The sequence below is a fragment of the Micropterus dolomieu genome, linkage group LG23 (assembly GCF_021292245.1).
Source record: "Micropterus dolomieu isolate WLL.071019.BEF.003 ecotype Adirondacks linkage group LG23, ASM2129224v1, whole genome shotgun sequence".
Taxonomy (NCBI): Eukaryota; Metazoa; Chordata; class Actinopteri; order Centrarchiformes; family Centrarchidae; genus Micropterus; species Micropterus dolomieu.
In genome coordinates, this window is record NC_060172.1 from 10,263,340 (window position 1) to 10,280,664 (window position 17,325).

General features: G+C 39.0%; 1 protein-coding gene across 2 annotated transcripts in view; it reads right to left on the bottom strand.

The window, feature by feature from the left end:
• Nucleotides 1-17,325, bottom strand: part of capn5b (calpain 5b) — a 64,449-nt gene that overhangs the window by 1,514 nt on the left and 45,610 nt on the right. The window contains exons 8-14 of one of the 2 annotated variants that reach the window (XM_046039945.1): nucleotides 16,080-16,157; nucleotides 13,739-13,934; nucleotides 13,522-13,644; nucleotides 13,213-13,409; nucleotides 12,373-12,494; nucleotides 12,193-12,243; nucleotides 10,431-10,567 (exon numbers count right to left, since the gene is read on the bottom strand). In XM_046039945.1, coding sequence (XP_045895901.1) covers nucleotides 10,431-10,567; nucleotides 12,193-12,243; nucleotides 12,373-12,494; nucleotides 13,213-13,409; nucleotides 13,522-13,644; nucleotides 13,739-13,934; nucleotides 16,080-16,157 — 904 coding nt within the window. Of the gene's footprint in view, nucleotides 1-8,277; nucleotides 10,568-12,192; nucleotides 12,244-12,372; nucleotides 12,495-13,212; nucleotides 13,410-13,521; nucleotides 13,645-13,738; nucleotides 13,935-16,079; nucleotides 16,158-17,325 lie in introns of those variants that run through there. The other variant, XM_046039944.1, reaches the window with a different exon arrangement.

A 17,325-nucleotide genomic window follows, 5' to 3' on the forward strand; every position in this document is an offset into this window, starting at 1 on the left:
AACGACCCCACTGAGGTTAAATAGCTGAGTTTCCCTGCCAGTCAGTCAGAACTGAAGAAGTCCTTTGGATGAGGGACGAAACGTCTTCCAGTATCTTCAACCAAGTCCAGTTGCCCTTGATTTTAACCTTCGTTGGATCCACTCTTTGTAATTTATGTTTTGGTCTTTACAGGGCAAATTGTACTCGTCCATGTTTGTCCTGGTACAAGAACGTGTAACAATGATCTTAGAGGATTTGCAAGATCGTGTGCCGCCAGAACTCCGTCCAGTCACTTAGTATGTTGTAGTTGTAGTGCGTCTTGTCTTTTTACTCAGTCACAAGGTTCAGACTCAACATCTCTATGCGTGGTTTGTCTAGTCTTTGTAGGTTTTAGCTAATCTTTCGGTTTGTCCCAAGTTTCAGATAAGGCTAAGTTTAACTAAGTTTGTTACTGCTATCCAAGGCCACTTCTACGGATCGTCTAACTTCCCTCGGTAGTAGAATGTATCAGGTCACATTGTCCTGTTTAAAGAAAAAGTTGACAAATTTGGAAATAGGCTTATTTGTCCTCTTGTCGATTAGTTAGATGATTACTTTCATATCTGTCCACCATATATGAAGCCACCACCAGCAGAAAGCAAACTTAGCTCAGCACAAAGACCAGAAACATGGGGAAACGGATCCAAAGGTCATAAAATCCACCTTCTAGCACCTATAAACTAATTAAGACGTTAATTTGTTAAATTCCTATAAAAACAAAGTGTAAAAATGACAAGGGGTAAAATGTGTTCATTAGCAAGCTTCAGAGGTGCTGGTAGTTAAGCTAACAGGCAGACATGGGGGATCAATATTCTCATCTAGCTTTCGACAAAAAAGTGAATTAGCGAATTTCCTAAAATGTCTAACTTTTCCTTTGTGACAGGCTATGTTCCCAGATAATTTATTTCCCCCCAAAAAAGGGGAAGACAAATGTTGCATACCGCTAACTCTCGCGGAAGATGGTTCAGTGAAAGGAATAACTGGTCATGCCCATAACTAACGCAAGGTATCAATAAGGGGAATAATTCCCTTGATTCCTCTATAGTATTCTTGCTGATCACTGGAGGTAGTGAGCAAGAACATCTTCCTCTTGAAATAAATGTCTAGAATATACTGTATAATATCCATCATGGATCACCATCAAACATGGACCCATAATAACAACTAATAAGTCGCTGCTACTTTTATATACATACTGTAGGTTACTGAATACAAAATATTAGAAAACTGGATACTTTTTTAATGCATGCAAGTGTGCAACATAAGCCTTCTACTTCACACAGTATGTTTATCAAAGTAGCAACAGCGGATTATGTTTTAACACCCGGAAAAACAAAAATATATATTCTGTGATTCATAATGGTGCGAGCAGATTTGAAGCGGTTTTGCTACATGCACTGGCATTTTTGGATTCGTACAAAAGTCACCACCTTTGTGAGCAGTTCAGCTTCATTCGAAACCTGCTTTGGCATGGCCGTGCGGAAAAAATATACAGAAAACTGATAAGCTCTATAGCAACTGTCAAAAAACCAGTCAAGGTCCGTACACTCCAACCAAGCCTGGTTAGTCTAGTAGCTGGAGTGTTTGTGTATATGTATGTGTGTGGTGGTTAACAGTGAAAGCCATAACACTTTTGGCAAAGAATCACAATGTGCAACAATTACAATCAGTAACAACAGCAACGCGATGAGGATCACTTCATCACAGGGACAGAAACTATAAAAAAAGAGACATGTAGTGGAGAACAAAATACGGTACAAAAAAATTCTCAGAGGATAACTTTGTCTGTCTTTGTCCAACAGTTACATAGAAAACATGTTTACAATGTACAGTATGACTTCCATCACCCACAAAGCATCCCTTTTCAATAGACTATTAGTCTTTTTGGCACTGCTGTGGCACATAAGTAGAAGCTTGAAGAGGAACACCTTGATAAGATTTCACATTGAGATCGACACACTGTTACTCTAAGATTGTGTAAGTGACACAGTGACTCTGAAGACCAAATACTTCCAAAAATCAAAGCTGTCAGGTTGTGTGTATCCACACAAATATAAAAACGAGCCAAGAAATAACACAACTGATTGGTGCTGAAAACCTGACTGAAAGAACGCTTACATTGTCAAATAACAATAACATGGCACATTCATGAATACTAACTAACTTGTAAGCCTTAACCCCAATATCTACTGGAGGCAGGAGCCGAGCATCTCAGCAGCTGCTCTTCTCTCCACTCTGCCATCTTTAAACATGAAAGATAAGCATGAAAGTGTGAATTAACATAAATTACTATATATATTAATAACGATGTGAAATTAATAATTAATGATACATTTCTTCTACTATTGTCTTTACCTACATATTGAAGATTAAGAGTCTACAACCATGCAAGAAGCTGTATTTAGGCACTGCAGTGCTTTGAACTTAGCTAATTAGCACTAAACACAAATGTCAGTTTTGCAGATAGATATCATGGAGATAAATGGCAGACTAAATTATTCCCACTCATCCTCAGGGGAACATAATTCCGTCTATTAGTTGTTGAGATATTTCAGTCAAGACCAAAGTGGTGGACCAACTTACTGACCGACAGACCTGACAATGCCATGCATAGATGTTATTAAATAGAGCCACAAAGTATGTGTTACTATATTGTTAATACATTTGCTTCAAACGTGTATTCAATAATATTGTAAAACGCAAAACATGTAGGCAATCTACACTGGGGACGGGGCTGCTAAAGGGCAGACTGCTTGCCAGCGGACATCTGAACTGCAACAGAAATGTGACGGAGGTGTTTCCAGTAAGCATAAAGGGGATAAGTAGATGTTCATACAACCTCTACTTCTTGCGACATAACAGGTAAACACAGTGTCAATATATTCATTCACACACACTGTTCAATTCAAAGGACTTGGTCTGCCATTTGCAATTAGTAACTTAAGATGTGTTATTAAAGTTTATGAAAATTGTGCTCACAGTTAAATGAATTTGTTCGTAGCTAGCTTACTAGCTGCTATATGGCTAGGTGATTACTGTTCAATATACAGCTCAAGTTCATGTAATAAAAACGTGTCAAACACTGATGTGACAGCTTCTAGCCCATGGAAATATTTTTGCTACTCTATATAGCTAACTTTCGAATAATTTATTCATGCTTGTGTGCCATTGGTGGCTAATTTACACTGTGCCCTCCTCAGCTATGGCACATCCAACGTCATCATATTTTGTTTCTTGTGATGTCACTTTGTTCAGTATGAAAATTAAACTAAATTGGATTTCCATCACACAAAAACAAAGGAACAGTTTTCAATTAAAAATACCTACTGCATTAAATAAATGTTTGCACTATTCAAACTATATATATATAAATATTACTTTAAACACTGACTGAAATTAGACACCAAGTTTGAATTGGCATTCATGAATGTACCATGTTTGCAGCAACTTAAGTTAGTTTTGTGTTCGGTCTTCGACAGTCCAATCAGCAAAACAGACTGTACTATTGTGATGCAAAATGTCCACATGGTTTGGCGACAGGCTCCCATTTGTTTTTAATACAATTAATTACTTTCAAATGAAGATTCTGTCATTTTATCAAGCCAAATCGGGGTTGTCTCTAATGTATTCCCATTACATTTGAATCACAGAGCTGTTTAGAGTAACTTGTCACTGTGTTAAAGTACTTTCCACAACCCTCAAAGACTTGTGTAACTATTGGATGAGAAAGTATTTGCTGAAAAGTAAACATTTTAACCTGTTTTCCCATTTACAACTATACTTCAGGAAGCTGGAAATTATACATCCCCTTGTCCTTTCAGTATACTATACATCGTAGTATACATCAGTATAGTCAGATTTAAGTGATATTTAAAAATCATTTAAGTTTGGTTCAAGCTGAATTTTGCAGGAACATTAGGCATTTCCAGCACCATGTTTGTTTGGATTAGGAAGCAGAGTTGCAACTGGGAAACAGGTTAAAAATTATTTCACAAGTGAGCCTTTTTTCGCTGTTGTTGGTAATAATGGAAATACTTCCATCTTATTTCAACAACAATGTTGAATAGACTTCTGGGACCAATTCATGAATAAGTTCTTTCAGATTTTGTTAGAGGCTGCAGCCTTTATATTGTTGTTTTTTCATCCAGATGGTTAGAAGATTCTTTGAGGATTCTGTAAATTCCTTCAGAAACAGCAAGTTTTGTTTATATATATATATATATATATATTTTTAGAAAATCAATATAATCATATATTCAAACACCAAATCCAAGTCACAACCTTCACCTTTGGCACCAATAACAATACATTAACCCCGTATTTCACCCTCAAGTTAAAAATTAATATCTGATTTTGAACATATTCACAGTATTGATCTGGGGTCGAGTGGTGGGATCAGAGTCACACCTGGAAGCTCTGTATAATAGTTGGCCAGTACGAGGCTTCACTGGTGCAGTTAGGAGTTCAGTGCCTTGCACAAGGGCACTTCAACAGTACTCAGTGAGGGAGGGAGGAGGCCTTCTTTCTTTTCTCACCTGCTCTGTAAATACAAACCAGCAGCACATGCTCACATGTCTAACCTTACACTACAGTTTCTAACACCGTCTTACTGCAAGCTAAGATGACATTTTCCAAATTCAGTTGTGTTACACAACACTCATTTTCTGTCCCTCCATCAGACTGAAAACAATATAAAAGAGCACAGAGAAGATAAATAGCACCTAAATAGAAGTCCACAACTGCTGCTAATGTTCACCAATGCTAGAGGCATTATGAATGCATTACTGTATTACAAGACATAACTGTTTCAAACCTGTTGATATGATCAGACTGACATGAGGTGCATTAGTGTAGACATGCTGACTGCATTTCCAAGACATTTGAGATAGAAAGAATAAATATATATAGTAACAATTGAACAGTACAATACAAGGCCATGAACATATTGGAAAATAACCCATGCAAGACACATTTGAAAAGATGCTGTACACAAAAGAGTGTGATCAATTAAATGCTATATGTGACAGTTCAAGTAATGGAAAAAGGCGCTGAAAAATCAGGAAAATGGACTTGATAGTCTGATTGAGAGATTAGTCCAATAACTGTCTTACATTCAAAGGAAATGTCTTGATAATGACAATAACGTTTTTAAATTTTTACATGGGAAAGAAAGACTCAATAAAACTTGGAATGAAAAGTCTCTTGAAAAAACAAAAACAAAAAGCCTAGATGCTGAAAGGTCAAATTAGATGGCCACACACAATCTATGCAAGAAGTTCTGAAGTTAATCAGAGATAGATTTAATTGTACCAGTATTGGTTCAATATACAAAAGCCATCTGAAATCCTTCTAAAATCAGTGAACAGTTCATCCTATCCCATGTTGTTTTCCTGCTGCGTACGCAAAGCCAGGACCAAAGCGATGGCACAGGTTGTTTGGTAGGATGTCTCTTCTGCTCTCCCTCTTCTTTCTTTCATCCTTAAGGGTCTTTTTCCCGCTTTAAAATGAATTAAAGTGCAAGGTGTGTATTCCCCTAAAGAGCTTTTTCCCTTTCAGTTCACACCTTTCCACAGAAATAGTTATCTTCCAGGTACAACGTGGATTAACAGATAAACATTCATCCCAAGCATTCCCATTCAAAGCAAGGCTGGATCTAGCAGGACACGCACACACACACACACACACACACACACACACACACACAATCTCTCTCACATACACTCATGCCTGTTCTGTGCCAACAGCAGAAGCACAGCTGCTGTCTCTCGAGATCACGTGGCATGAGTCTTTGGCCCAAGCCAACAGACTCAAGTCCGAGGAAGCGTCAGGCAGTGGTGTTGCCGTTAAAGAGATGATGTGGCACAGGGGGTGGTGGTTTGTAGCTAGGCTGGGCCAGGCCAGGGTGGTCTGAAAGGGACTAAGAGAGCGGAGGGTCTGGCTCATCTTTGGTCCCATAAAGCACTTAATTATGTCAGGGTGAATCTTTGCACTCCGCTGGACTGGGGGATCAAAGAGGAAGGGTAGCACTATAAAAAGCACCGGCTGCTAAGCTACGACTGGAGACATGTGCAGCACAGGCAAAGAGTTCAATTTTTTAAGCCATGCAGTTTTGAGATCGTCCATAGCAACCGGTAGAAAGCGTCTCGGGGAGTCTGAAATGACACTAGTGATGGAAGACGGGAGGCAAGATTTCACACACGAGCGCGCTTACAGGACAACACAGAAAAGCTCTCAGTAGAGGGGGAGAATAGCTGCTGTTTGCTTTCGTTTGTCTAGTCCACAGTAAAAAGTGACAGACAGTGCTGCATGCTCCCCAAAGCACCGGCAAACTGGTGAAGACTTGAGGTGTCTGGGTGAGCGGACTTGGTGGGACGACTATTTATGTTAACATATAGGAGATAAAGTCTGAAACTTTGACAAAAGTGGGGAGTAATGTTGAATTTAAGGAGCAGAAATGGAAGCTGCGCTTACACTGAAGACAGCTGATCGCAAAGATAGAGAGTATTTAACATAACTCCTCCCACTCCTCAAGGTGGAGAGACAGACTCAACCTTAAGGCAATGCATAGCCCTTGGAAACATTGGCACATGCATGGAGAGTGCAGACATATGTATTGTACGTGCATGTGTGAGTGTGTGTGTATGTGCTTGAATATAACAATATGCAGAAAGAAAATAAGAAGTTTGTAGATTAGAGTCAAACTGATTCGATAAAACTTTAAAATCTGTGAAACTGTAGCTCAGTTGTTGATGGGGATTCTGGCTATCAAACCTGCCATGAAACCAACTTTACGAACAAATTTCTGAAGCAAACACTGGCAGGAATGTGTTCAAGGATATTAAATACAAACCACAATATCGTCTGGATACCTTCTATCCAGAAATATCGGTTTAGGTATTCAAAAAGTAATGTAACCGAGCTGAAATGCCGATGCAAAGAAAATAGGGGAACATTAAGATACAGACACACAGAGCGTAAGCAGCAGAAAAAAAAGATACAGTGAGCTCCTGCAATGGTTAGAGGAAGAAAGGTGAACATGAACGGTGGGCACAATTTAGCGCCACATTACATGTTGATCATCATGACTATTAACGATCGCATCAGATGTTGGTGAGCACGATCGAGGTGACGAGGCGGACAGTGACCGTGCCCGGAAGGTCGTTGTCCTGGCGGCTGCCCTTGTCACGGAGGTGAAGCGTGTGCTGCTCCTGCCGCTCGTTGGGGTCGCTGTACAGGATCACCTGACCCAGGAAGGTGTCTACGATCATGTTCTTGTTGTAGATCTGTTCGCCGCTCGTGGGAGGAAGGCAGAGATCCGAAAGCGAAAGGGGAAGCAGGAAAAGAGAGGAGAGAAAAGACAAAAGGCAATAAGCAGTCGCCAAAGAGAAAACCACAGGAGAAAACACACAAGGGACAGAAGGAAGTGACACCAGAGAAGCACAGAGAGGAAGAATGAAGGATAAGAAGTGCTGATGTACAGACATTTCTGTGTAAAGCAATAAATAAAAATGAATAAACCTAAAGAGTTAAATTATATTTCAATTTATAGAAAATATAAAATTTAAATACAGAAAATCTAAAAATGTATGAGTGCAGAACAATAACAAGTTGGTGAAAATAAAAACAAAAAAAGGAAAGAAGTGATAAGGAGTACAGGATAGGCTGACATTTTCAGCAGCTCAGGTATCGGCGAAACGTCACCATTCCGCATTAAATGCAGTTTTCTGTTCATTTACAGCTGATAACATACATAAAGCTACTCTGCATCTCAAATAAAAGCATTTTCATGTGTAGGCAGTGGTAGGTCTTTACTGTGAAAGTGTTGTCAGTACTACAGTGTTAACAAAATTCTTTTGTTGTTGTCTTTTTGTTGAGAGGTTGTTTCAGAACATTGCATGGACAGAATCCATTTTATTTCATGATGAGGAATGCCTGATAAGAGAACAGCTCAGGTCAGATTTGGTCCAGGGAAAGAAGACAGAGCCCTGTGTAGGTTAAGTAGTGTAGAAGAGTGAAGAGATGTAGGGAAGTCTTTTCACTGGGTGGTCACATAGGACTGTGAGTGCAGGATCAACTCTGGTCATCATTTATCACAGCAGCTCAGTTTGTAAGGTCTGTATCTGTTCACAACACCTGACATCCTACAGGACAAACTGAGTGTGTTACATCTGTCCTTGGGGATGTATGAGGTTAATGCATTGTAATGACACAATTTAATAAACCTTCTAAACATTAGAAATTACATTTTCATAAGACACAATTGACAGAGTTACAGCCTCATGTTGGTTTACACAGATCTTATCAGTTCAACACAGAGAGGTTTTTTTTTCACAGATTTTACATTTTGGTAAAAAAAGTTGACGAACTGGTACCCGTATCAGTCAATAGTTTGGGTATCTGTATCAGTATCAGGGTAGAAAAAGTTACATTGGCACACCCCTATTACGGGCCCAGCTTTTCTACAGAACAGTAGATGCACACTTCTGCCTCCTTTCATGGACATACAAATGATGCAATTTCACAGGTCTGATTGAGTAAATGCAACATCATATTACCAACAATAATTCCCTAACAAGTACACTGGCTTACACATATTGCCTGATATTAAGCCTGTAATTGATTGGTCGTGGACGTTCAGCAAAAATCATTAGCAGAGCCACCTCATGTGATGTAGTCACACACACACACACACAGATGATGAAGGGAAATTGGATGGAAAAGGTAGGTGAGAAATGTGGTGTTAGGGTTTAGGATCTTAGAAAAAAATAAAGAGTACAGCTGTGTATGAAAATGAGTGTTGCAACATACTAGGACAAAGACAGCCTATAGTTTTAGAAGGCCCTTCCACAGCAGCAACTTAACCTGCATTTTGACCGGAGGAGCTAAGGACTAAATTTAGCGATCTAACGATAGTTCCAGGTGCAAAAAAAGGGCTTTATGGGTGAAGCTCGTTTGTGAATGTTCAAACACAGCAACTAAAACTTGTGTACGGCTTCACTCACAAAATAAGGTGCTGCTAAATAAGTACTACAAAGTGCTTTTAATATTAATAATCATTAAAAACAAAGTTGGGGCAGAGTGAGATAAACACAAACAGTTTACTGATTTACTGACTGTTTCATTGCCTTTGTAAAGCATAAATAAATAACGCAGCGGATAGTTCACTTTGGAGAGAGGCAATCTGGATTTTTCTGAGGTTTTTACCTCTGCAGTGTCTCCTTTTCATTCATTCATCACATTCCACCGACATTTCAGAGTGAAGCAACAGTAAATACACAACAATAATAACAGGGTGACAGGATGTGTTGTCATTTCTTTGTATTGCATCACAAACGCCGCTGTCATTCTTTTTTTTATCTATTGTGCATCTAATTTGTCTTCATGGTTCTTCAGATGTGGTGAAAACTCAAAACAGGAATATAGGGACTGTCCTAGTTTAGTTCCTGAGTTAAATTCCTCTGGTTGCATAGTTCAATTAATGTTTTGATCAAACAGGGCTATGAGACCTCTCCCTCGCCTTCCTCTCTGATGCCCGCCCCTGTAGCCTCACTGAAGCACGATAAACACGGAAAAATACATAAACACTAACTCTACCAGCAACAACTTCGAGAGTGACACTTTTGAGAAAAACACTGTGTAAAGTCCACACCCCACACCACCACCAGGTAGCAGGACAGGCTTAGGGGAATCCAGAAGGAAGCTCTGACTGTGTCTTGTATGAGGAACTCTCTCAACAGTAGTTTACCGCACCTTGAGAGAGTGTGTATCCTGGTATACAGATGATCATTATGAGTGTTTGTTTAACTTGTACCCGTTACTGTTCCGTTGCCATTATCAAACACACCCCAAACTCTGGTCACCCAGTCCTCAAGTACCAGGGGGATTAAAGGGTTGGATCACCCAAATAATGAACATACTGTTCTTTGTTCTTTTTATTTCAAAAACCTAAACAAATTAACGATCTGCATGGCTAGCCACTACTAGAGGTAATAATGAAATGATTTATTTATTAGAAATTTGGGTGAACCGACCCTTTATAGGGAATGGTTGAGAAGTGTTTTAGGTCAAGTAGAGATTATCGCCTTCAACGAAACGTCACCAAGATAGCTTATGGCAGTCCCGTCTCCATTAAGAAAGCTGTGAAGTTGGATATTCCATGGCTATCAGTTTATTTTACTAATAGCGTTTTAACCTCTTGCAACATCTGTTGGTTTGGCAACAGCAGCTCAATAAAAGATGCTTGTAGAAATTGTAATCACTGTCCCAGATGACCGGTCCTGTGATGCCTGACAGATACCATTCACAGGGCCTGAGCTGCTAAATTTTGGTTGCAGCCATCATGAACGTGTACTTCAGCCAGTTCTCAGTGTAAAGTCCCAAAGTGGGGTGGCTGCAGAGAGTGACAGCTCACCTCGATGTTGATGCCCTCCTTGGGTTTCTTGCGGTAGAACAGGCCTTTGATGTCAAAGTTTGGGCACCGTGTGTCCTTAAAAACTGGTGATCGAACCCTCTCTCCTTCACAGGTGATGATCACGTAGGGATCTACAGCTGAAGAAGAATAAAGATCTTTAAATAAGTAGATCATGTTGATGACAGACACTGTGATTACTATGCATCTGGTTTGTTTACGCATGTCTACATCAGATTATATGTGATGATTAGGTGAAGAGTGTATTTCCAAACCATTGCACTGTATAATTCTTTTCAATTAATCTCCAGGTCATAATTTCAAAAATGCTCTGGCACACCATAAAGTCTCCCGCACACTGTCCATCACTGTCTACTTTATTAACAATGTTTCAGTCCATTCATTTGTAAACGTTCTGCTCTTGTTTACAACCAGAGGTGCTCGTTACAGGGTTTATTTGATATGAGAACAGATCACTGACCTTCATTTGTATGGATGCCAGTGAGGCGCTGATGGCGCTCTCTGATCAGTTTTTTCCCCCAGAGCTGTGTTTGTATATAAATACTATGTGTTACTGGTGCTGTTCGTCTACATTCATTTCAAGGATGTAAGTCTGAGGACTGAAATGTTGTTAAAAAAGGGAGAATAGACTGCAGGAGATTTTTTTTTTTCCAATCTAATTTTGAAACCAATTTCCTCACCTGTATCAATGTTCATCAATTTTATTTTGAAGTCAAATTCTGCTCACCAGTGGTGAAAATTAACTCTGTACATTTACTCAAGTACTTAAATCTCTACTGCACTGCATTTCTGAGGAGCATTGTACTTTTTACTTCACTACATCTACTGCATCTGACAACTGTAGTTACTAGCTACTTTGAAAATTAAGATTTTACATAAAAACACATAATTAAAGATTAAAACAGTCTCTGGTTGGTGCCCCTTTTCAGATGTCTATAAGTTGTAATGAGTTTCAGCCAAGAAACATTTCCCCTCTAAAACTTCTCAGATAACTTCTCTTAAATAAATATCTGGGGTCCACAGAGGTAAAATGATCAAGATTAAAAAAATGTCTCCAAAAAATTAAAGCAGATTTATGTAGCAGAACACTTATACAAGTATTTGATTAATTTTTGTACTTGTACTTTTAATTAGGTAAAGGATCAAAGTACCTCTTTCACCACAGCTGTTCTTTTAGCAAAGGAATCTCAATATTAAAGCCACTATGTAGATTTTAACATTTCTGACTTTGGCGCCATCCGGTGGACACTGTGGCAGTCACCCCAAGGATCCTTAACCAAGTGTTAAACGTTTTGCGTCTGTGAGTATGTGGAGGACTGCTAGGGTCCACATGAGAATAAAGGGTGTACGCATATGTTCTGTGCAGACATCCGCAAGGACCTGTCCACTGCGAGGACCTGTCCACTGCACTACCAGGGCACCAACCAATCTACTGCGCATGTGTGGAACGAGTCCGCCGAGCTGACTCCAGAAAGAAGTAAAACAGAAGTAGCTCTGAAGTATATTCTAGGCATTATTGGACCCGGGGATACAGAATGAAAAGGCTGACAGCACCGGATTAATAACAATTTATTTTTTATTAAGACTAATAATTTCAAAGATACTATAGTCACATACAAATCTACACATACTGGCTTTAAGTTACAGGCTTGTGCACACAATCTAAGAGCTTTAAAGGGGTAAGGACTGTACACTGCAGGCTAGAACTAAATAACTATAGTTTCAGTAGATGGTGCTGTGGTACCTCGTGCTTTGCTCAGACGTCTTTTCTTATTGGCATTGAGGCAGTGAAGCTCTGTGGGTGTTTACAGGAGTTTTCAGTGCTTGATATTACAGGAACATGATCATTAACATGCAAATACAATGCACATAACTCAAATCATGCAAAGCTACAGCTCTTATCCACTGCGTGTAGTGGTCCTACCTCCATTGGAGTCCTGTCCCTGCAGACCCTCAGCACTCAGTACATGGACCTGAGTAACCAGTTGAGGGTAGCCACACATCCCTGTCCAACATGTCTGAGGAGGCTCGTCCAGAGTCAACTCTCTGGGAAAGAGTGTATGTGATTGTTACTAAAGCCAACAGGAATATAATTAATTAATTAATTTTCTTCTTTACATTATCACTCATATCAATATGCAGTAACACAAACTTAAGACAATTCCATGTCCTGAGAGCTGAAATAAGAGCAAAACCTGAAACTTTGCAAAACACTCTTCTGGGAAATAAAGTTAAACAACTAGCAAATAGTGGGAGTTGTGCAATGGCTACGCATTTAAAGGACAGATTCACAATTCATTCCAAGTCTGCCGTAAAACAAGGTGATTCCACTTGTCACAAGTTGTGTCTGTCTTAGTAGTAAATGCTGTGAAAATGGACATGTTAGCATTGTGACTTACTGAAATGCAACCTACAAGTCTATCCATTTTATAGTACTAACTTAGTTGTAAAACATTGACTAGTACAGTTGGAGAGTCCACTGTGGTGAGTCAGCTTTAATAACTGACCAGTACACACTGGTTATTCTGTTTCTATCCAGACAATAAAATAATACTCAAAGCAAGTCCCCAGGATACCAGGAGGTGCTTACCTTCAGTTCCATATAGTGTACACACAGCCGGTATACCTACAGTATGTAGTATACCTCAGTCTTAGGTTATGAGCTGAGAACATCTGATTTATGTAAAGCTCTAAATGGAGATCTGCTATTCAGGAAATTCAAAAATGTTACACTATGTGTTCAGAGGTAAGATATCAGATTTACTTGCAGTCTGAAGGCACATCAGTGAAGACACGGAGCAGGAATTCACCCTGCTGCCCGGGGTCAAAGGTTGTGGGAATGATGACGTAACGGCCCTCCATCAGCTCCTTCCTGAGGAAGACGCAGCGCGAGTTGATGTAGATGGAGCCCGCTACTTTTTGCTGGGCTGAGTGCATACGGTACTTCCTATTTAGCTCCACCTGCAGGATGAAAGGACATTATAGCAGAAATGTGTCTGCCTGAGGTATTAGTTTATGAACTGTTTAAGTGTTGTGGAGGCTTCTTGGTATCTGCGCATGTGTGTGTTTCTACCCGGTGAATATCAAAGCCTATGGCGAGGTTTTCCCCTTTGCCCTCTTTGGGTGTAGCTCTCTTTTCTTTTTGCTGTAAGCAGATCAGCACTTCGTCCTCCACCTTCTTCACATCAAACACGTACTGGAAAGAGACAGGGGGGACACCGTATCACACTCCAACAATGGTCACACACTCCTCTATTACACACATGTACACAAACACTACCTCGACCCACCTGAGGGTTCTGCAGGAAGGTGGCCTTGTGATTGATGCAGCCTCCGGACCGGTTGCGAAGGGGGTCCTGACGGTGCACCCAGGAGCCCCTCATCACCTCCTCCTCCCAGGTTTTGTGGATGCTCAGGTAGGAGGTGTTGATGAGGCGGCACATGATCAGGTCAGTGAAGTACTGGCAGAAGTCATCGAATGTCATCCTGCAGGAGGGCAGGAAAAGGAGAGGAGAGAAGAGACAGGAGAGAGTGGATACCAACTAGAGGGAAAAGCTTGAAAGAAGAAGACCTTAAACGGGTACAAAAATAGAGGAAATGAGATCAGAAACAAAGAAAAGTGTTATATGATAAAGGGAGACTAGGATTTCTGGTGCTGACATGGAGATGAAATGTTGACTGATATTGGCCTTTGAAAAACAACAGCATCGTTTATTTGACAGTGTTTCCCCACATGATTGCATCTATGTTAGTCTAGAAATGCCTCTTTAAAGAAATAGTTAGACATTCTTTGAAAATATGCTTATTCACTTCACTATTGCTGTTAAAGGATAAGATCGACATCACTGACTCTCCTCTTTGTTCATTACACATGATGCTACAGCCAGCAGCCATTTAGTTTAGCACAAAGACTAGAGGCAGAGGGAAACATCTAACATGGCTCTGTCTACCACCATCTCTAACGTTTACTAATTAACGTGTTAAGGAAGCTACTTGCCCAAAGCTCACAGCCACAAATTAAAGCTATTACACTTGTTTTTGTATGGATTAAACAAACCAGATATAACATTTTAATTAGTGAACCTCAGAGGTGCTAGTAGAAGGACTTTGTCAGGGCCAGGCTAAATGTTTCCCCATGTTTACAGTCTTTGTGCTAAGGTAACAGGCTGCTGGCAGAAGCCTAATATTTATTGGACAGATAATGGTATTGATCTTCTCATCAAACTCTCAGTAACCAAGCAAAATCAGTCCAAAATGTTGAACTTTTCCTTTAATAGGACATCTACTGATGGTAACACTATTGATATGTCACTTCTAAAAGAAGTGTAGACTTGTGTTCTTGAGACATTTACTTAAATATGTAATAAATCCTTTCAAACAGGTGTTTTTCCTAATAATATAAAAACACAGCTAAGGTGGTTCCAAACTATAAAAATGGTGACAAACATCATGTATCAAATTATAGACCTGTGTCTTTGCTACCTCAATTTTCTAAAATAGTTAAAATTATTTGTGAATAGACTGGATGACCTTATTGAGAAATATGACTTATTGAGAGACCATCAATATGGCTTTAGAAGAAAATCGATCAACATTATTAGCAGTGATTGAATTTGTGGAAAATTTATGTACGAGTTTAAAGCGTTTGATACAATTGATCACTGCTACTGCAGTAATTGGAACACTATGGTATAAGAGGTGTCACACAACATTGGCTAAAAAGTTATTTGTATAATAGGGTTCAATATGTAAAAATAAATAATACAAAATCACATATTAGAAGAGTAACCTGTGGTGTTCCACAAGGTTCGGTATTGGGACCAAAGTTATTTATACTCTATATAAATGATATTTGTATAGTATCTAATAAGATGAAATGTGTTTCATCTGCGTTTGCAGATTACATAAATTAATTTTATTCAGGAGATGACATGAAAGAATTATTAAAAAACAGTAAATAGGGAAATGATGATTTAAAAAAATGGTTTGATATTAAAAAGTTGTCACTTAATGAAAATAAAACAAAATTTATGGTGTTTGGTGGTGTCATTTTAAATCGAGCTGAAATTGTATTTAAGAGTGTTTGAGAGTGAATGAGTATTTGAAACTAATTTATTTGGGAGTGATTATACTGTAGATCATAAACTTTGCTGGAAGCCACACATAATACTTCAAACAGAAATTATCTAAATCTATGGCTATTATTTACAAAACAAGGGAACTGTTGAATGAGAAATGTTTGCATTTATTGTACTGTTAACTTATAATACCATATATGTCATATTGTGTTGAGGTGTGGGGAAATACATATAAAACAAATAATAATACTATATAATTAAATAATTAAACTACAAAAAAGAGCTATTAGAATAATAAATTAAGCAGGTTTCTGTGAATCTACTAAGCAATTATTTATAGACTCTGTAGACATTGTGTATTCAAAAACATTGGAAATACCAATAACCAAAATAAACCAGTCAGTCATTCATTCATTAGCATAATCAGCCCAAAATGTTGAAGTCAGTTCAGATCAGGGGTTCCCATTCACAACCAGCCAGCATTAAATAATTCATAATTAGTTTTTACAATGCCAGACGAGGCAACAACAAAATTGTTATTTATGGTTCTCACCAGAACTCGCCGTCATCCTGCACGGTGACACCAAGCTTTTCTCTCTCACTCTTGCTCACCTTGTTCCACTCCTCTGAACTGCAGTGGGAAAAGACAATGAGACCAAACACAAGACAGAAAACAGAAGAACAGCTTCAATCTGACATGCTAAAAGAAAAAAAAGCTATTGTCTGATTTAATGTTACAAATGATCGTTGCCTGTTGTGAAAATGTTAAAATTGACCAGAGGGTAAAATTATATTTTACTTTGATGGCTTTTACCCACATTTAAAATTAGGCCTAAAAGACTGTACATTCTCAAACCCACAGTAAGGCCTTAACTGCAGAGAGAACCAGGCTTTTATTTGAAACAGGCTTACTTTAGAAGCAAACCTTAATTTCTTATTTCCCCTGTTTTATGTTTTCTGATCTGCACATGTTTTAATTTTTGTTTCATGCAAACTCAACACTTCCTCCATGTTCACCTGTTGTCTTGATAAATTCAGGGTAATGTAGTTTGGGCAATGTAGTGTAGTTTTACAGCAGTTCCCTAAGTACAACAACAGAAAGAGACATACTGTCTTTAGTACTTTCCAATTACAGTTAAACATTTCTTGCTCTAATATTTCACATTAAAAGCCTTCCAAGCTCATTATACCCTCTTGTCTTGCTATGTCTTTTATTGTGAAATATATACAGGAAGTGTTGAGTTTCATTATTCTGCGTCATTCGGTTGCAACCATTACTGGAGCACTTCCAAAGCAGCTTAGCATCACATTGTTACATCCACCATTTTGTCGGATCTGTGATAAAACAGACTAACTGACTTACACTCACCTAAAGGATTATTAGGAACACCATACTAATACTGTGTTTGACCCCCTTTTGCCTTCAGAACTGCCTTAATTCTACGTGGCATTGATTCAACAAGGTGCTGAAAGCATTCTTTAGAAATGTTGGCACATATTGATAGGATAGCATCTTGCAGTTGATGGAGATTTGTGGGATGCACATCCAGGGCACGAAGCTCCCGTTCCACCACATCCCAAAGATGCTCTATTGGGTTGAGATCTGGTGACTGTGGGGGCCATTTTAGTACAGTGAACTCATTGTCATGTTCAAGAAACCAATTTGAAATGATTCGAGCTTTGTGACATGGTGCATTATCCTGCTGGAAGTAGCCATCAGAGGATGGGTACATGGTGGCCATAAAGAGATGGACATGGTCAGAAACAATGCTCAGGTAGGCCGTGGCATTTAAACGATG